This window comes from Phaseolus vulgaris, chromosome 3 (genome assembly GCF_000499845.2).
Source record: "Phaseolus vulgaris cultivar G19833 chromosome 3, P. vulgaris v2.0, whole genome shotgun sequence".
NCBI classification, from domain to species: domain Eukaryota; kingdom Viridiplantae; phylum Streptophyta; class Magnoliopsida; order Fabales; family Fabaceae; genus Phaseolus; species Phaseolus vulgaris.
In genome coordinates this window covers 32,613,481-32,636,196 of record NC_023757.2, presented here as the reverse complement: position 1 = coordinate 32,636,196, position 22,716 = coordinate 32,613,481, and the positions used below count along the sequence as shown (strand labels likewise).

General features: G+C 30.5%; 1 protein-coding gene across 1 annotated transcript; it reads right to left on the bottom strand.

Annotated features, from left to right (window-relative positions):
* Positions 1-4,089: 4,089 nt before the first annotated feature.
* Positions 4,090-14,197, bottom strand: LOC137807168 (pro-cathepsin H-like). Its single transcript, XM_068607647.1, has 7 exons — positions 13,751-14,197; positions 13,536-13,651; positions 5,806-5,879; positions 5,456-5,720; positions 5,217-5,348; positions 4,878-5,013; positions 4,090-4,330 (listed from the first exon to the last, which is right to left on the bottom strand). The coding sequence occupies exons 1-7, from the start codon at positions 14,043-14,045 to the stop codon at positions 4,293-4,295; spliced, it is 1,056 nt and encodes a 351-aa protein (XP_068463748.1). The 5' UTR covers positions 14,046-14,197; the 3' UTR covers positions 4,090-4,292.
* Positions 14,198-22,716: the final 8,519 nt, after the last annotated feature.

Below are 22,716 nucleotides of genomic sequence, written 5' to 3'. Positions count from 1 at the left end.
CATTATATTATACCAAGTACAATTATTGCAAAAAACTATCAGTAAATGTGTGTTTCTTCCATAAACATATTGTAGACAAAATGATATTAAATTATGAAGTCACCTTTTATCATATAAATTAAATTAAAATGTAATATAATACAAATAAAACATGATGAAATATAAATAAAATGAAATACTATTTATATAAATAACTAAAGATCTTAAAAACCATACAACAATAATAAATATATATGCATCATCAGGTTTCTAGATAAAAACAACAACCATTAATACTTCAATGACTAATTAATAATAAAGAATATACAAAGAATAAAATGAATATAAGCATTCTATAATATTAACACAAAATATATAAGATAAAAAATATGATTAAAGATTTTTATGACTTTAATATACTGACAATTGTTATGTATTCACATTACAAGAAATGCATGAACAAATAAAATATAAATACTACTAAACAAAAACATATAGTTAATATAATATAAACATAAGGTTTCCAAAAAAGTTCAAGCAGACAAATAAATATGTTTGAGCTTTCTTAAGCACTGGTAACTATTATCCTAAGAGAATAATAAAAGAAATTATCCATGATAGCTTAAACTGTGAGTAGAAGTAAGTAACAAAACCCTGATATGAGAAGAAGGATTTCTCGTATCACATTCAAAGATAATCTTGTCTCCTTCACGAAAAGAATGAAGACAACATAAATTCTTTCACCCTTTGCCAAGTTTAATTCGTTTAGAAGGAAACTTCCCTTTCAACACCTTGCATCACATCCATTAATAGACCATGCAGAGTATTGAATCTCCCTTGTCAAATATATTGTGAAAATGGAGCAGGAAGATCCTACAACAATATCGAAATAATAAGTAAATAGAAATGAAGTATAATATAATACAGGGCATTTTTAAATAAATGAATGGTATACTAACCAGATAACTAAGTTTGATACTTAATCGAGACAACTTTATGGAAAAATGGTCAAAGGGACCAATTCTTGAGGTTCCTTCCCTTCAATTTCGTCCAAATAACGACCAATGCTTAATGTTTAAGGGTTGATTGATGTAGTTTAGGTTTTCTAGTACAGTGCTTTTGTTTATTAGTTTGGTAGCTTTAGTTAAGTTGGTTATTGTATCTTTTGTATAAGAGTTGAACCATTCCTGAGATGGTTCGCATTTATTTATTTAATTATTATTGTTGATAAAAGAAACAATTATAATAACGTATATAACTGAGAAAAAATACTTATTTTTCTGATAATAAATATTTAAAACATTCAATTATTTTAAGATAAAAAAACTACTCCAATTTTACACTTTTTAAGTCCAGAAATTCTTAATAACAATCCGAACGCAAGTATGAAATGAAATCGAAGGTGACATAATCTAAGCTTTTTATTAGTCTTTAATCACTTATGGTAATAAAACATAACTAATTTCAGTAAAAACAATAATCAGATAACTCAATATACATTTTAGAACGACTGGCATTACAAATTTTCTGACACTAAAATTAGGTTTAAAGAAAATATGATACATAAATATTTATTTCACTTACAACTCTTAATATATATATATATATATATATATATATATATATATATATATATCACAAATCAACTTAGATAAGATGAATACAAAAACAGTTTATAATTCTTTTGTTATTCATTAACTACGGGACAATTTTTTCCTAAATACAAAATACTTAAAAAAAATAAAACAAAAATACTTTATTTTATTTATTAAATAAAATTTATCCTCATAATATTCATTACCATTTATAATGGTAATCACGTTTGAACTTGTTCTTATCCTCATAATATTATAACCACTTTTGTCACATTAGAAAGTAATTAAAATAATTAATATTATAATAATTTTATGTGTTAATTTTGTTTTATAAACAATAAATAAATAAATATATATATATAATAAAATATCGTCTTATTATTTTAGTATTTTATAAGTATATATGAATACTTAGTTTCTACAGAAGTTATACAATCACCTTTTTTAATTTATGTTTATTTTCTTTTTTTCTAAACTATCTTTTATACTGTTCAATCTACATTTAAATTAAAAAAAAATCACTTAAAAATGTTTGATTTAAAATTAAATTAATTTGTATCCATAATGGGGTTTCCTGAGCAAACCCCTAAGCCTTTCTAAGTATTGCCATCAAACACAGTATACACACAGCATAAAAGATAGATTCTTTCTTCAATTTTGGGAAAATGGGTGTTTTGATTTTGTAGAATATCTTTGTACTTCTGATTTTCGACAACAGTCAAGTTCTTCTTCATGTCATGAATATATCCTACAAGCAATACTTCCATTAGGTTAGAGAAATGTTTGTATTCCACATGACATACCCAGACTTATGAGAACACATTTTTGTCTAGAAACCTTCACCTTCAACATTTTAATGTCTGGTTTATGCTGGAGAAGTTGATGAAGCTTTTAGACTTCTCAGTTGTATGAGAAGTTTTAATCTTTTCACTATTTTGGTTTCACCACTTAAATTACATACTTCTCATGTTTATCTTCCATGTGTACCTCCAGTGGCAGGTGTCATGCTTCACAATTCTATATTAAAATTTAGTTTTAGTTTATCATATATTATAATTAATAGCATCACATTTCAATAATTTTCTAAATGTAATAATATAATAAAAATAATTATCGATATTTTTTATTACAGTAAAATAGTATGCCAATAAAAAGTAGTTACCGAAGTATATTTTAATCTTGAATTTTAAGGAAAAGGTAAAAAATGACAAGTGAGACTGGTACCCAATTGTCTAAACAGTCAGTTTTAGACTAACTTTTTCTATTACATCAATTTCTTGAGGCACTTTTCATTTATTTTAAAATAGTTTGTTTTGTAATTTATATTCTACACTTTGAGAAATTTATTCAGAGTGGGAGGTTACCAAGAAATTAACAGGTTGCAGATAAGAATAACTTCCGTTCTTTGTTACACCCTTCCAATAATTTACTTACATCCACAATCCACTTTAATAATATAATAATTATATTAAAAATTTAAATTTAAATTAAAAATAAAATAAATATTATTATTTTAAATTATTGAATTAATGTTTAGTGTTTGGTGGACACCCTTTTTAGATAAGTACTTGAATTTTTCAGTATATAATCAACCGTGCTAGTAATAAAATACATCCATTTAATACCTTAAAAAATTATTATTTTAATTATATTTATTTTAACTTTTAATTAAAAATATTATTATATTATTATATTATTATAATTGGTTTTCAAAGACATTTATTTACTATTTGAATGTCAAAATAAACTTTTCCTGAAGCGAAAGAAAGAGTAGGTAAAGTTTCAGAGAGAAAGTGTCACTGCATTATTATAATAGAGAAATCTTATATTATAAAAAAAACAAATTTTTTAGTTAGAACTACTACATTCGTTATGGATAATAGAGAAATCTTATTATATTATAAAAAACAATTTTTAAAAAAAAATGTATATTCGAGTTTTAATTTATAAACGTATTTGAAATATATGATTTATTTTTAAATTTAATTTTTAAGAATATTTTTGGATTGTACGATATTGTAATTAAAATCTTCTTTTTAATACATGATGTTTACATAAATAATATTCTACAGAACTCATATTTGCTAAATACAATTTTTGTGTAATTTTTACAAACGTGTACAGATGATAAACGATTTTTTTTAAATTAAATCGTATTTAGTATATAAATTCTAAGATTAAAAAAATTTGTCCATTTACAAAAGTTTAACTTTAAATTGCACTAATTTAAGAAAGAAATCAAATAACAAGATTTAAAAATATTAATCATTATTTTTCTCATTGATTGATTCAGATCTAATCTCAACACTTGTAATGGTTTTATTCTTTTATATATAGCTGTGTTGATCCTGTCATCATGACATGCCACATAAAATTTGGTGTGGTTTGTCATAATCTAGTGACCTCATAACTCAGCTCATTCTCAGCAGTGGTGATCCATATAATGGATTAGAAATACGTTTTGGGTTGAAACAAGATGGAGAAACAAAACAGATGATAAGTTGGTGAACCAAGATTTCACACAATAAGATTTTGTTATGTGATTCAGCTCAATGAGAATGGAAATCCAAATCCAAACTTATTTTACAAATGAAGATCAACATATCCTACACATTATCATCACAGTCCAAAGAAGCACATTCACCTTGATGGAAAATAGGAAGCATGAGGTGAAAGTGCAGTTACACAGGCTGGGCAACGCATTTTTCCACTTACAATTTAAGCCACAACAGGATACGATGCACAAGTTGCAACACCTGAAATGAAATCAAAGAGGTTATAAAAACTAACAGTGAAAAATGACTGATCTCAGATATTATACCCTCAATATCAACAACTCTAGGAATGTGAAATTTTCTCCGAGTCATAAAAGGGTTTGAAATTTTTATAGTTGCTCTCCATATCACATCTAAAAGCCTTTGTCACATTTCCCCAATCACTTAGAAAAGGACTTTGCGGGTCACTTCTGTTTAAAAACTTAGAAAAAATGTTGGTTGTCTATGTCTGATCTGATTCATTAACTCGGGATTTAACAGAAAGAACAATCTCAGATATATAGAAAACAGATGAAGAGAAAATATGTGTAAGAGTGAGAATAGTACTTCAGAAAATGTACTGTTCTATTACAATAGATAAGGTTTGATAAAGTAAAAACTCATTGTGCAAAAAATGACACTATATTTTCTGATTGAGAAAAAGTTTGCTACTCCTAGTTTAATTATTGTAAGACTAGTGTCCTTCAAACTTGTGAAATGCATGAATTTTAAACTATTCTTTAAGAACTTGGTTCCGGTGGATCCTTACCGCACATATTCTTTCCAAACTCCATCTTGAAGTAGCCATTGTCACCCCAGCTGCTTCCCCACGAGTTTTTAATTATCCAATATGGAACCCCATCCTCAACTCCATACCCAACAGCAAGAACGGCATGATTTACATCCTGCCACCAAAATTCATATTTTATTAATGTCCAATGAATGGCTGTTTTAGTTATAAACAAGTGTCACAGCAGATGCCAACAGTTATAAACATGCATCAGAACAAACAACTATGCATTGAACTTGTATCTAAACATTTTGTTCTTAAAATTGCATTACACATTAGATTTGAAAGGATGAGGTATACTCTTTGCATAACACTCACCATTGGCGTGCTGCCACAACTGTTGCTAGTGTAAACTCCTTTATTGTAGAATCGAAAGTCGTCCACCACCTCAAATGCCACACTAACTGGCCGAGCGAAAGCAACTGCATGTTTCAATTCATCCTCAGCACCCTACATCCCAGACAAAACTAAAATCAGTTAAATATAGCACGTAAAAGTAGTTGAAGTAGGAATTATCCACACACATCAAGCAGAAACCTATCTATCAGTTTAATTACCAAAGTGATATTAACAGAGTCAATGACTCGAACAGCAACGTTTTCAGCTGAAAATTTACAGACACCATCTTCTGCGGTGTAGGGATATGCTTCCTCGGTGTCAAGGCCACCATTGTATTTAATATATTCAAATGCTTGAGACGGCAACCCACCTCCACAGCCAAAGTTGTTGAAAGCGCCGGCACAATCCACTAGCTGCTGCTCAGAGAGACTGATATTCTTCCCAAAGGCCTGTGCGTAAGCTGCCTCCAAGGAACCAGTTGTGCTGCATATTACAAGTTTTGCGGTTACAAGAGTGATAAATTAGAATATTTAACTCATTCCAAACAGTTTTTGGCTCACAATGCAACCTGAATGTCCAGCAAGATCCGCAGTGACCTTGATCTTTAACTTGGCTGACTATACCTTCTTTTCTCCAGTCTTTCTGCATGCACACATAGGATCTTCGGAATCAGACGCAAATATTTTTCAAGAAAAAAGCAAATCAAGGACATTGACCAAGTTGCAGTCAGATCGGGAAAATGTAAACTAGACTCGAAGTATCTAATACTATATTAATAGTTTCTTTTAACTCATGCTATGCAACACACGTGAAAAATAACATAAAAGTAAAAAAAAAAAAAATGGAAAAACAAACAAATATTGACGACTATACTAATGGCAAAAAAAATTAAAAACAAACTTTCAAGAATAAATTAATTAACTACATTAGGAGTTTAATAGAAAAAACAAAATCAAACAAAAAAACATTTTCTTCCCAATCACAAGGAAGAGAAATGATTGAATACCAATAAAATAATTATGTAAGAAAAATACCCCCATGAATTTGTGTTCGAAGAGGATATTTATATCACTCAATCTGAAACATGTATAGTTCTAGGTAAAGATGAAAAAATGTGAATCTCTATATGGATTGAAACAAGCACCAAAACAATGGTATGAAAAACTTGATAATGCTTTACTTTGTGAATGTTTTTCTACCAATGATGTTGATAAATATATGTATTTTCGATCTAAAAATAGTGAATACGTCATTATATATTTATATGTGGATGACATGCTAATTTTTGGTACATGCGATGATATTGTTTTTAAAATAAAACTTTTTCTTGGAACTAAGTTTGAGATGAAAGACATGGGTGAAACAAGTGTGATTCTAAGAATTAAAATCATAAGGGAGATAGTGTATTACTATCCCAAGAACAATACTGAGAAAATTCTTAAGAAGTTTGGTTACTATATATGACTTTATATCAGTGAGTACCCCTTATGATTTAACTCTAGATTAAAGAAGAAGAAAGGATAATTTATTTCTCAAACTCAATATAGTGAACCTTGTGGCCAATATGAGTAAATGGGTGGTAGACTCTAGGCTACCAAATACATTTATGCAAACATAAACGTGTTTACCTCCTACACAAGTGCGGGGATGGAGAAGAACAACTTTATCTTGGTGATTCCAGGAAAACTCTTGTCTTAAAAAGAGGAAAGGTTCTTCTAAAACTCACATAACGTAAAACTCTGCCTTTAAGTGATGTGCTACATGGGCCATCGATTAGAGTGAATTTAATTTTTGTAGCATTGCTAGGCATATGATTAGGGTTAAAGTGTCATTTGAATTTGACAAGATTGTTATGACAAAAAATAATATTTTTGTGGAGAAGGGATATTGTGATCAAGGTCTTTTTGTATTAAACATTTATGAAATTATTAATGAAACTGGATCTTTTGATTATATTGTTGATTCGTATGATGTGTGGCATACTAGATTAGGACATGTGAATGCATCACAAACAAAGTAATAAACGTGATATATGTGTAGAATCTAAAATAACGAAGAAAACATGTCATTCTTTTGAACGTCAAACTAAACTTCTTGGTTTAATTCATACTGATTCCGTTGATTTAAAACAGACCATGTCCAAAGGTGGTAAAAATTATTTTGTAACATTTATAGATGATTTTTTTTATACACCAAAGTGTATTTAATTAAACATAAAGATGAAGCTTTTGATATGTTATTAATTTATAAGGCGGAAGTACAAAATCAATTGAATAAGAAAATTAAAAGAATTATGTCAGATAAAGGTGGTAAATATGTTTTGTTTAATGATTTTTGTGTTAAAGAAGACATTATTCATGAAGTAACCCCACCATATTCACTTGAATCTAATGGAGTAGTTGAAAGGAAAAATAAAACTCTAAAAGAAATTATGAATGTCAAACTTATTAGTTCTAATGCTCCTAATAACCTTTTGGGTGAATATATGCTTACCGTATATTTTTTGCAAAATAGGATACCACATAAGAAAACTGGTAAAACACCATATGAGTGTTGGAAAGGTTATCAACCTAATCTGAAATACCTAAGAGTGTGGGGGTGCTTAGCTAAAGTGATGTTAGTTGGTCCTAAGAAAAAGAAAATAGGTTCTAAAACATCTAACTATATGTTCTTAGGCTATGCAAAACATAATGTTGCCTATAGGTTCTTATTCTTAATAGTGATATAATTGAGCGTAACACTACAGTAGAGATGAAAAATATTGAATTCTTAGAACATATCTTTTCTTTAAAGAGTAGTGGTACATCTAAACAACATATAGATAGTGTTAGTGATGACATAAGCAAGGATGTTAGGAGAAGTAAAAGACAAAGAAATGAAACCTCGTTTGGAGATGATTTTTACACTTATCTAGTTGAAAATGATCCAATAAGTTTTTCAGAAGTTACTAGTGTTCTTGATGCTAAATTTTGGGATAAGGCCATTAGAATTGAGATTGATTCAATTAACAAAAACAATACTTGGACCTTAGTAGATATGCCTAAAGGAGCCAAACTCATTGGTTGTAAGTGGATCTTTAAGAACAAGTATCATCATGGTGGATCCAAAGAGAAATATAAGGAAAGATTAGTAGCGAAAGATTTTACTCAAAAACCTAACATAGATTACTTTTATACATTTGCCTTACTTACTAGGATTTCCTCTATCCGAGTGTTGCAAGCCCTAACATATATCCATAAGCAAGTCATTCACCAAATGGATGTTAAAATAACTTTTTTAAATGGTGAACTAGAAGAAGAAATTTATATGACTAAACCTGAAGAAAAAGTGTGCAAATTTTTAAGATCTTTGTATGGATTGAAACAAGAACCAAAATAATGGCATGGAAAATTTGATAATGTTTTACTTTGTGAAGGTTTTTCTACCAATGATATTGATAAATGTGTGTATTCTAGATCTAAAAATGGTGAATATGTCATTATATATTTATATGTGGATGACATGCTAATCTTTTGTACATGTGATAATATTATTTTTAAAACAAAACTTTTTCTTGGATCTAAGTTTGAGATGAAAGACATGGGTGAAACAAGTGTGTTTCTAGGAATTAAAATTATAAGGAAAGGTGATAGTATATTACTATGCCAAGAACAATACACTGAAAAACTTCTTAAGAAGTTTGACTACTATGACCTTAAGTTAGTGAACACCCCTTATGATGCTAACTCTAAATTAAAGAAGATAAGTGGGAGCTTATTGCATTTAATGAACTTTTCTAGACCAGATATTACTTATGCAATAGGTAGACTGAGTAGGAACACTCAATGTCCTAGTCAAAATCATTAAGGTGTGCTTGCGAGACTCATGAAATACTAAAGAGGTACAATGGATTATGCCATTGAATATAGTAAATTTCTCGTTGTGCTAGAAGGGTACAATCAATGTTGTCAAACTCATAACTCGTTCGACGATCGAGAAGGAGATAAAAGATCATAAATCGAGGATTGTAACTCGACTCTTAATAGTTACTCACATATGCAAATAATATTCAATACATAACACAAGTGGAAACATGTTCATAAATAATAAATTGTTCATACGAGAAAACAACTAAGTTCACAAATATTTAATACAATTAAACTATTCAAGGAAATCATTCATATTAATTGAAGGATAATCATCACCCTCTTCTACAATATCTTCATTTTCATTAATGTTATCTATGTCATGACCTTCATCATCCTCCACATCATGAAGTTGGAGGAACCTCCAAATCATCCATAAGTTCAACTTCTCCAACTTCAACCAAATCATCCATAGGTTCAATATCATTTGCATCATTATCTTCCATAGTCCATTCATCATGAAAGGCAAGATCATCAATGTTGTAGTCTTTTGTTTTCCTAACATCCTTCTTCTTCATCAATCTTGAATTAGTCATCACAAAGACTACATCATTCATGGTCTTCTGGTGTAAATAATTTCTTTTTTTGGTGTGGACCTAACTAATTATAAAATTAATTATAACATCATATTAGCCTCTAATTATAAAATGAGCTCATAAATTTAAATGATTATCCTTTCAAACACACTCCAATTGTGCGCACAACCAAATGAACTACAAGTCAAACCAATGTTGTCAAGATTGCAAGTTAGATCGATGACCTTTTGATCTTGTGATCTTTTTAGAAGAAAACGGGTTGGTTATGATGTGGGATCAGATTCTCTCCAGATCAGAGCGATTCGGCGATCCAAGGGTTGGACCGGACGATCCTTGAGCCTCCACAATCCATGACGTGACCCAAAAAAAATCCCTAAACCCAATAAAACCTAGAAACCCTAATTTGAATACCCAAAAACCCTAATATGAGAACCTAACCATAATTTGAATAACATGTGCCTTTGTTGTGTCATTTCATCGTCGTTCGTGCTAGCCGTTTCGTCACCGCCACCAGCACTACGTGTCGTCGCCGCTAGCACTGCGTTTCCCCTTTACCTTGCCTCCACGACTACGCACCACCGCCGCACTGCCTCTGCCATTACACACAACCGCCACACCACCTTCGCCACTGCTCGAGCGATTCACTCCGCTCCACCACTGCTCACGCATGCTGCTCGTGCTCCGCTCAGCCACTGCTCCACTTCATTTGGGTGATAATTGCGCGGAAAGTGGAAGAATTGATCTTGTGTGGAAGCATTGTGTGTTTGTTGATGGAAAAACAAGGTACTTAAGATGTAAATATTGTGAGAAAGTATTGCCATAAGGGGTATACAGATTAAAACACCATTTAGTAGGGACTTCAAAGGACGTGGGAGCATGTATATCAGTGCTGGAAGATGTTAAGAAATCAATGTTGAATACTGTTGTTACTCCGCAGTAAAATTTGTTAAGGAAATCGATCTCTAGAGAAGAGAGTAGTGTGGGACACACTATGGGTTATTCAGAAAGTGCTAGAAAAAATACCAAATGAAGAAGAGATTGAGGACTCATCAACTATTTTCAAAAGAGGGGGAACTCAAAGTACTATTATTGTCATTTTCAAGAAAAGTGATAAAGAGGATGCATGTCAAAGAGATTGCTCAATTTTTCTACAATAGTGTTATTCCTTTTAATGTAGTAAAGAGTGAGGAATTTAAGAGGATGGTTAAATTAATTGGTAGTCATGGTCCCGAATTAAAACTACAATCATATCATGAAACAAGAGTGAAATATTTTGAAGCAAGAGGTTGAGAAGACAAATCTGATTCTAGAACAGCATAAAGTTTTTTGGAAAAAATTATATGTACAATAATGACAGATGGATTGACCGATAGGAAGAGGAGGACTATACTTATTTTTTTGGTAAATTGTCAAAGGGGAACTGTCTTTTTTAAGTCTATTGATGCATCTAATATATGCAAGACAACTGAAAAAACTGTCTTGGGACTGGTTCATATAGCTTGCTATATTAGTTTTGACACATTATATCTTATATGAACCCAATATTTTCTTTCTTTTTTCCTTTTATTTTCTATCTTTTGCAATATGTGGGGATTGTTGTAAATTTGTGAGTATTGCCAACGATATTGTTGAAAATGAAAACAGAGATCGTGGACCTTGAAGAGGTTAGCGCCTTTTTTTGTTTGTGGATTTTTCATTTCGCTTCTTCTTGAACTCCTGATCTATCGAAAGAGATCTTGGAACACTGAAGAATGTTGCGGAAGGTTACAAAACGTTGTAGAAGTCTCGGTCTCACTAGCAATGGACTTTCTCCATAAGTCTAAGATGGTTGACTCTTCTTTTCCCATAGGTACTTCTCCTTCTCCAGCGGTTTGTTCCAATTCCGACAGCCAAATCCATGGAGCGGTGCCACTGAAATAAGGTTCTGAAGTTGCGGCAATTTTGACTTTTCTCCCTCTATAAAGATTCTTACACAACTTCAAATTAGACTCACGGCTACTCCTCCCTTCCTCTCCTTTCTCTTTTCCCTTTATAATATTTTCAGTATACTAGGTTCTTATTCTTTTAATAGTTTCTTGTTAGTTTTAATATTTTCGATATTATTTGAGAAGCTCTTGTATGTTGTGAGACTTCTACAATACATCACGTATAAGTCATTACTGACAATAATCATCACGTCTCAGAATAAACTTTATTCATGTTTTTATCAGCTTGAATAAACAACAAAAAATAAATAAATAAAGAATCAAGAAAAGAACATTTTCTTTCCAATCATACACAAAGAAGAGGAATGATTCAATAATTATGTAAAAGAAATCCCTGATAATCACACACCATAAATATAACGTAAATTTCTTTATAAATTAAATTTAACTTTTATATACTTTAATGGCATTATCTCTCTCCTAATTTCTCTAACTTTTTTTTTTAATTTGTATATAAACTAATTTGTTCATGAAAAAGTTAAAAAAAATTATTGTTATTCATTTTCTATATAACTTTACCATTGGTTTAAACATGTTCTAAACTCTTACTTTTAATTGATATATAAATTAATTTTAACTTATATTTTATTTTCTTATTCAATAACTTTATTAAAATCTTATCTCAGAAAAACATTATCTAGTTTTTTTATTTGCTATATTTATTTCTTTTACTAATGTCGGATACTTTTCTTTCAAAAGTACTTAAAGTTAAAAGAAGTATAAACATAAGTTTAATTTCTTTTATAAATTAAATATTATTTTTTATACAATTTAATTAATGGTTTTTGAAGTTAAATAAAATGTTTTCACAAGTTAATTTATAAATAAACTTATAAAAAATAATTTATTTTAATATTTTTATTTACTTGTCTTATAAATACTTTAAAAAAAAGTTTACACAAATGTACCAATTACCATGAATAAATTTATCCAAAGATTAAGAGTGAAGTGAAATTTTAAATAATGAAAGTGGTAGGTTAATCATACTTTTTTTTCCTTATCAGAATGATGGTAGTTTGTTTTAATCTCATATTAATTGATATAATAAAGTATTGAATTTTTAATATATTTTAAAAAATACATTACTATTTATATTTGTAACAAAGAAAATGATTTATTTATTTAGAATAATGATTGTTGTAAAAAAGTTTGAAATAAATGAAATATTTAATATTAATATAATTAACGTGAATATTCCTTAAAAAACAATTAATGTAAATAACAGGAACCTTTTAGTTGTTTACGGAATAAACTTGTGTATAAATCTTGGTGAAAGGGTGTCACTTGTTACTTTTTATGGAAGAAAGTAGAAAGTTTGAAATTTGAAAAAAAAAAGTAATGTGTGAGATTTTTAATGTAAATGTAAAATGAAATTTGTTAAAATTTAAATAACATAATATAACTTATTATGTTGTTTTTATTATATATTTCGTTAAATCATTTCACAATTAAAGTTATATAATAGATTATGAGATTATATAATTAATTATCTGATTAATTTGTATCTTTTAATATAATAATAATACATAAATAATAAAATATCAAATAAAAAATATTTTTCTTATCTCTTATAATTTTTTAAATAACTCTTAGTTTTACGAACATATTATCAATTTTCTCTTCTTTTATTTCCCACTTCTTTCTCTTTTCCTAATTTTTCATCATACCCTCCGATTCCAAATAAAACATCAATCAAGGCAACAAATTCTTAGGTTAAACTATGCCACATTCTCCTCTGTACACAGTCTCTGTGTACGCAGATGCTCGCATGATTTAGTAGGCACTATATTAATTTCATATGATGATTAACTCGTTAATTAATTTCACGAAATGAAGTTAAAAATCAGCAACAGTTACAGTTGGCGAAACTACCTCTTCAGGAGGAGCAGCATCCGTAAGCCTGTGGTTGCCTTTGAGTGTGGCGGAGCAGTTCTGAGCAGCGCCGAGTCTGTGTCTAGTGAACTCCTCCCAAGTCCAGTCAGCAAAATCTGCGAGTTCAGAATTTACAATCTCGCTTCAAGTTGTAATCGAGGAGAGAAAAGGAGGAAAGAGAAGAGAGTGAAATAGTGAATCAGTTAGCAACATACGATTTACGCCGAGCGTATAAGTGAGAGGCCTCTTGTTGGTGGATCTGATGAGTCGGATATTATCGGAGAAGATCTGAAACCGGTGCCGGATCTCGTCGGCGGAGTGGTAGTTCTTGCCGTGGCGTCGAGCGAAGCGCGCGAAGGAGAGAGCGTTGCGGCTCTGTCCGATTACGTCGAGCACGCGCGAGTTCAAGTCCGACGCCAGCCGGATAATGTTTGACTCGTCGAAGGTGGAGCCTGCGACGGCGATGACAACGGCGCAGAACGCGAAAACCAGTAGCAACAACCGCGCCATCTCTGAGTATGGTTTTTTTTTTCTTTTTTTGCTGTCGCTATTGGCTGGTTTTAAAGAAATGAGGGATTGGCTGTTTGGCGAAATGACCAAGATGTCCCTCCGCTTACTTTACATCCTTCCCTATCTCACATATTTTTCGCGTGAGATATTTTAATTGTACTCGAGATCAATGCGTAATTATTAAAAAGGATTCACTAATATTTAATGGTGAAGAAGAGTGGAGTTTGATTGTGTAAACTAAGGAGAAATGTAAAGAAATTGTGAGGAGATATGTGCTCAAATTTTCTCTCACAATCTATGTGTTAATTCAATAAATAATATATTAAAATATAGTAAGTGTGAGGACAACTGATCCACCAGGTAGTGTATAACTTAAATTATATGATTCAATATATTATTTAATGTATAGTTTATATTACATGTATAAAACAAATTTTATAAAATGTATGAAAAATGTAACATAATGATTTTATAAATCGAATACTAAAGCCTAAATTTAAGTAAAGAGAGACTCTTGTTAATATCTAAGTAGTAAAGATTCACTGTGAAATAAGTATATGTAAGTATATGTGAGTGAAGAAAAATATTTACTTTTTTTCATTCACATTTACTTACACTTTTCTTAAGTTTCCCACCAAATTTATACTTATGGAAAATGTTATACTATGAGTTATAAAAATGTACTCATTTTGTATGTAAATGCTTGTTCCTATGAAAAATGAAATCACTTTTTTTTTTAAACATGGAGGGTTTTTAACATGTGACTTGCTCACTTCATATATTCATCTATAAATATTAAGTATTTATGAACAAAAATTTGTGTTAGGTGATAGTTAGATTTTTTTATAATATATAGATTTATAACACTAATTATAAATTATCTTAAAAATCATTGTCTACATAATAATTACGTTCATAATTACAATTAAAATCATAACTCATTCAGAAACCAAACAAAGGTAATATACTTTAAGCGATTCAATCTAACATATTGTTTATACACCACAACATGTGAATTACACTATTATATTATTAAGATAAATGTATCCATCAATAACAACTTAAACGAAACATCATGAATAAGATGTCAAAATCCTTAGTCACATTTCCAATGTACAACATACACATGTATGTATATATATATATGTATATATATATGTATATATATATATGTATATATATATATATGTATATATATATATGTATATATATATATATGTATATATATATATATTTCAAATATAAATAATTAATCCATCAATTTATATACAACATACTCGACAATAATTAATATTATAACACATGCATAACAACAATATATATGCATTTTCACTGTATTACATCACTTAAGTGAGTTCTTCTCACTTGCGCAATCTCACATCTCATATTAGGAATAAGTCATCTTCTTTAAGTGATCACTCATAGCTACAACGAGATACAACCAGAGAGTAGAGTTTAAGGTTGTACTCTCCTCACTATAACACTTAACTCACCACTTTAGTGTCCATCATTTGAAAGTCATGTTAATGTTTGAGCAATGTACACATGGTGTCATACTTCTAATATATTATAAAGTTTTTCCATGTGTTTCACAAGTGCTTAAGTGATAGAACATTTCATGAACACCTAAAAAAGGTTGCATGGTTCTCCAAGCATTTAAAACCCATGCATATCGCCAAATTTCTCGCTTAAGCATTCAACACAATTCTTGAGAATCATGCAAATTGCTTGAGCGTTCAACTTAATACTTGATTGATATGCTCCTAGAGGAAAGAGAGTTGTGACTGCCTCTTCCTCGCTCAGACTACAAGCTACAACTTGAGTGATACGCTCTATCGTTTGAGCACTCACAATGTCGCTTTAGTGATGATAAGTAGTGATTGTAATGATTACACACCACACGAGTCTCACTTACGTGACAACATGTCATTCGAAAATATTCAAACTTAAAGCACCCCAAAATAGAAAACACAAAGAGATTTCCAATATGACTTTATTGATATACTCCATTGTTTGAGCACTCACAATGTCACTCGAGCAATGATAATTAGTGGGTGTAATTATTACACACACATTGGGTCTTACTTAAACGATAATAATGTATTCATTCAACTTGACAACAATCCAAAATAGAAAACACAAATGTATTTCCAACTTTTTACAATTTAAAAACATGTTTCCAAATTGTTTCATACATTAACACATCATTATCTTGTCTCACTTACAATACCAATCTTAGTTGTTGTTTACTCCTATTCCAACTTATAGGTATAAATATGTATATATTCAAATGTATGTCGAATAATATTTAGTTGTATAGTAAATTTTATATATTTCTATTTTAAAAATATTAAATGTGTTTATTTTATAAATTACTAAAAAATTAATATAAATATATCTTTTCTCTTTAAAATAGCTATCAACAAACAATCATACTAATGTTTAAACTTAAATATAATTTTCTTCCTACACTTCCATAGTTCTTTTGTCACCCATGGACAAGCGAAAAGACAATTTAATCCTAAAAACTACATTTCAAACTGTAAAATCTGAAAAGTATTTATAAATTCAAAAATAGCTTATAAATTCTATAATTCGTAATATATTTTTTAAGAAACATATTTTAAATTATAGAATCTAGAAAATACCTTCCAAATTCTATATAATTGCGTTGTAAGATGGGATATTGCTCTTGAGAAGAGAAAAATGGAAAGGAACTTTCAAAAGAGAAAGACTGGTCGTGGCGAGGAAGAAGAAGATGTTGGGAGGAAGAAGAAGATGTGCGGCTATGAGGAAGATAGGTGTGAGATTACTTTAATTTTTTCCATTAAAGGTATAATGGTCATTTAGTTGAATCTATCAAGGTGCAGGGAAGAAGTATGGAGTTGCATGAAGAATTGGCCTGAACTGATTGGTTTAACATAATTTTAATCTGCTTTTTGTAAATTTGGGCCGAAGTTTTGTTTTTAGGTTGCTTTTGTCTTTCAAATATATTTTTGTATCTTTGGGTCATAAGTATGCACCCTATCCATTTTAAACTTATGATATTAATGTTATTACACAATGTTTAAATAAATTCATTATTATTAAATATATATATATATATATATATATATATATATATATATTTAGTATAAAATATACTTATGTAAGGTTCTTGACCTTCTTAGGAATCACCTTGAGTTGGACATTATAGAGGCACTTTTCTTAGAGTTGGATCATTGTTCTAAGACAAGAACTCACCAAAAACTAGTACCAAATCCCAAACTCATTTGGATGAACCAATTGTAGTCAAATTGAACCGAACAAATGAGCAAGAAAAGCAAAGGAACAAGATGAATGGACAGAAATATAAAACTGCCGAACCAAAAACTCATAAAAACAGCAAGAACATCTAACCAAAACTCAAGAACACAAGCTAACACAAACAATAGAAAGAGGAGAAAGGAAGGAGAGAAGAAATGCTCATGAAGATGGAAGGAGGATGGATGATCTCGCCACTAGAAGTTTGGAATGCTCCTAGATGAGAGTGATGCCGCCACTTGAGGACTCCATTGATCCATCAAGATAAGACTAGAGAAGAAGGCTCAAAGCTCTCCAAAGTTCACTCAAAATTTGAGTAGAGTTTTCTTAGATTAATTCCAATCTGAATTTTACAAAGGAAGCACCTCTATTTATAGCCTAAGGTGCTGAAAAATAGGTGGGAAATTTCAAATAAACTCATTTGAAATTCCCACAAAAAACAAGTCACATGGGAGGTGTGACCTTTTTCTACTATGACACCTCCCAAAAACTACACCTACACCACTCTCCTAAGTCACATGGGTAATGTGACTTTATTTTACATTTTCACCCTCCTTTATTTAATAACCACACCTCCTAAAACTATACAAGAGTATTTCAAAGCTTGGCCTTGCCCCTCATGGGATGGACTTGGGCTCTTTGGGCTTTGGCCTTCTTGGGCTTGGGCTTGGGCTTGGGCTTTGGGCTTGGGCCTCATCTATATTTTATGTCTTCTTTTAATTTTGAGAAGACTAGAAGGAAGAACTTCAAATGTGAGGGTGGATGTCCTCTTCCTCCATTAATAAAAGCCTCCTTTATTTGATTCTCATCATACTCCTCGAGTTGGAGAGAATTCGTCCACGAATTCTGAATCCCTGCATATATCAAAGTCAGTTTAGTTTTACAATTAAAAGTGGAAGAAAAATGTAAACATGACTTAGCATTTGTAAATAATGGGATTTCAGAAAAGGAGGTTCTATAAATCGACCAAGTTGGAAAAATTTGTTTGGGAATGATGTGATGTTTTGGAAAAAGACCTCTTAAATGGTGACAACCATTAGGAGGTATGAACAAATTATCCCTAACAGTTTTTAACCAAGATGGTGGTGAAATAGGAACCTTGGGTAAGGAAAAAGATAAGGAAGGAAAACACCTTGGAGGTGAAAGGATTAGATCCATGTCAACTTGGCCTTCTTTGTCTTTTTCTTTTTTACTTGTGGTAGGTGGGTGAGGTAGGTCTTGTTTTACCTTTTTCATCATTAAGATTTGCTTTTGTGGACAATGAAGAGCTATGTGCCCAAAACCTAAACATTTAAAACATTTGATATTTGAAGGTTGGGTAGGTGACTTAGGATTAGAAGGATTTGTAGTAGAAACTTTCTTTGGAAACATGGTTTGTTTGGAAAAATTGGAAGGACAATTTTGAGTAGACATTTTGTTGGCATCCTTCCTAGAAGAGTTGTAGAAATTATAATCATGAGTATTTTTGAAAGTTGTTTTCAAAAGATAGGATTCTACCTTGATGGCTTGGCGAAACACTTTCTTTAAAGAAGAGTACTCATTTAATTCTACAATTTCTCTAATATCTCTTCTCAAACCACGTACAAACCATTTTAGCTTTGACTCTTCATTAGCATGCATATTCATTTTAGTCAAAGTTGTTTCAAAATCTTTAATGTATTCTTCTACCATCCTATGTCCTTGAGGAAGCCTTTGGAACTTCAACAAGTGTTCCTTCCTAGAAGGAGGAACAAACCTCGCGCGCATACACTCTTTCAAAGCATTCCAAGAAACCACGGGAGGTTTCTTGCGATATATAATGTCCATTACAATTTTATGCCACCATTCTTTGGCATAGCCCAAAAAGGATGAAGAAACTATCCTAAGTTTATCGTCATCTTGGACCCTATACACATGAAAATAATGGTCAACCTTAGTCTCCCAATCTAAATACACATTAGCATCACTATCACCATTAAAACTAGGGACTTTTTTACAAGCAATGTTGAACACTTGGTGATATCTTTGGTCACGGTTATAGCTCTCTTCATGAGAATGATGGTGATGCCTCCTTCTTCTATGTTCTTCTTCACCAAGGACTGAAGCTTTGGAAGGAGAATGCTGTTTGTAAGATGCACCACTTGAATAGACAGCCATTTTGCAAATAAAAAACAGCAAACACACAAAAACAGCAAACAAGTTAAGAAACAAAATTAGCAAAAACAGTGAGCTTGGCAATGAAATTGCCGAAGTGAATGGAGGCAGAAAAAAGAGGTCACTCTCAAAGAAATAATGTCCTTGCACCAATCTGATCTTGAGGCCTTGGAATCCTCAAATGAAAGATGTCAAAGCAAGCACACCAATCTCAAAAGCAACCACCACAAAACCAATGAAACAATAAAGACAAACAAGAAAAGGTATAAGCAAGGAAAGGGAATTGCAAAAGGAAAACTATATGTAAGACAAACTCAAAAAGTAAGAATGAAAGACAAGCAAGAAAATAAAGAACTCAATGAGAAAGTAGGCACACAAAAGAATACTTAAGGAAAAGCACTAGAGTAGATGAAGAAAACAAAAAAATTAGCTACTGGAATTTTTTTTTTTAAAAATGCAAACTGTGCTTGATATTCACCGATTTAACTGGAATGATGTAGAGCGAACTGGATTATGAAATTTAAACCACAGAAACTTCAAGATGTTAACTCAAAAATGGCACTGGAACGAAGTAAAAACAGTAAGCCAATTGAGAGAAATAAATTTTTAAAAATCGCTGCCAGATTACCGTATTCTTTTCGGCAGAATTGTACACTTTTTTTATTTTATTTATCATTTTTTGTGTACTTTGAATTTTTGAATGATTCTTTTTTCTATTCTTTTCTAACACTTTGAATATCTCAAATCCAGAATTTCAGAATTTTCCAGTAAGTAAATCAATTGCAATAAGGAAAAACAGTAAGCACTTTTTTCAGAAACAGAGGAATCCTAATAGGAATAAAAAACAGGATTATGAACTAGCAAAGACATAATAGAAAATGATGTATTGGAACTTGTATAGGTCTAGAATACAAGTATGAACTCAAATCTAAAAAGAAAATGCACAAAGGATCAATATCAATTCAGAAAATTATATGACACTAAAGCAAGAAACAATCAAAACAAGAAAAGTACTACTAGAAGTAATGACAATTATGGAATAACATGACTAAGACAAAACTTGACATGATTACAAAATTAAAAGACACTTCACAAATTTTAACAACAAGTGAAAGGAAGCTTAAGGTAAACTCTAGGAAGGAGAATGTCATTCCAAAAGAGCAACCATACTCATATGAATAATGAGTGCCATAAACCTTTTCACAAGCACTTGGTGTAACAAAAGAAAAACAGCAAGAAAACTCAATTAACACCTAAAACAGAAACTTAAATTGCAAGAAAATTAAAGAGCTCTTGAAATTAAAGTGCACACAACTCAACAATTAAACAAGAAGAACCTAAGACTCATGATACCACATGATGTGATTCCACTAGCCATATAGAGAAAGGTTCTTGACCTTTTTAGGAATCACCTTGAGTTGGACATTATAGAGGCACTTTTCTTAGAGTTGGATCATTGTTCTAAGACAAGAACTCACCAAAAACTAGTACCAAATCCCAAACTCATTTGGATGAACCAATTGTAGTCAAATTGAACCGAACAAATGAGCAAGAAAAGCAAAGGAACAAGATGAATGGACAGAAATATAAAACTGCCGAACCAAAAACTCATAAAAACAGCAAGAACATCTAACCAAAACTCAAGAACACAAGCTAACACAAACAATAGAAAGAGGAGAAAGGAAGGAGAGAAGAAATGCTCATGAAGATGGAAGGAGGATGAATGATCTCGCCACTAGAAGTTTGGAATGCTCCTAGATGAGAATGATGCCGCCACTTGAGGACTCCATTGATCCATCAAGATAAGACTAGAGAAGAAGGCTCAAAGCTCTCCAAAGTTCACTCAAAATTTGAGTAGAGTTTTCTTAGATTAATTCCAATCTGAATTTTACAAAGGAAGCACCTCTATTTATAGCCTAAGGTGCTGAAAAATAGGTGGGAAATTTCAAATAAACTCATTTGAAATTCCCACAAAAAACAAGTCACATGGGAGGTGTGACCTTTTTCTACTATGACACCTCCCAAAAACTACACCTACACCACTCTCCTAAGTCACATGGGTAATATGACTTTATTTTACATTTTCACCCTCCTTTATTTAATAACCACACCTCCTAAAACTATACAAGAGTATTTCAAAGCTTGGCCTTGCCCCTCATGGGATGGACTTGGGCTCTTTGGGCTTTGGCCTTCTTGGGCTTGGGCTTGGGCTTTGGGCTTGGGCCTCATCTATATTTTATGTCTTCTTTTAATTTTGAGAAGACTAGAAGGAAGAACTTCAAATGTGAGGGTGGATGTCCTCTTCCTCCATTAATAAAAGCCTCCTTTATTTGATTCTCATCAGTAACTGTATTTATGGACAAAAAAATAATGAGACTTATAAATACTTATTACTTATAAATTGGAAAACGTAAAAAATCTGGAAACAAAATTCAAAAAGCTGAAACATAAAAAATGGCTGGAAAAAAATTTAGAAACGAAGGAAGGTATAAATAAGACAGGTGAATGAATGTTAAAAAAAATAAAAAATTATATATATATATATAATATAATATAAATGTCTTAATTTATGATTAAAAATTCTTGGCTCACTCAATAATTGAGTAGTTTGCTAATAAGATTAATAATTTTTATAAATAATTATAAATTGAATATCTTAATTCTACTTTAATTTAGTGGAGCTTTATCTTTGACTTTTGTAACAAACTATTATCAATGTATAAATAATGTTAAATCTTTATATTTGATCAATGTTGTGGAATCAATAAAATTAGTGTAAGAAAAAACCTTATTTTTTGGTTTATAAATACTAGTTTTTGTTAGGCTATTATCTTATATATGCCTAATAAGTTTTTCTTTTATGTCATAATTTTGGAAACTTTTAAAGTTTTATAATAAGAGACTAAAAATCCAGATATTTATTTAATTTTAAGATTATTTATTGTCTTTTATTCGTCTACCCACTTAAAATGATAACTTTGCTCTTATTAAATATGAATTTATAGTATTTGCTCAAATATTGTCCTTAATTATTGTTATTAGATTAAATCAATACAAATTAATGAGTTATTGGTTAGATTAATTAAGTGAGCTTGATGGGTCGGTCGAAATAATCTGTATAAGAGTACAATTTTCTAAAAAATCATACTTTATATATTGAATCGTATTGGGTTATTCCTTTTTTAAATGAATATAATTAAATTATTAAAAATAGTATTATTTCATTAAAATGGTA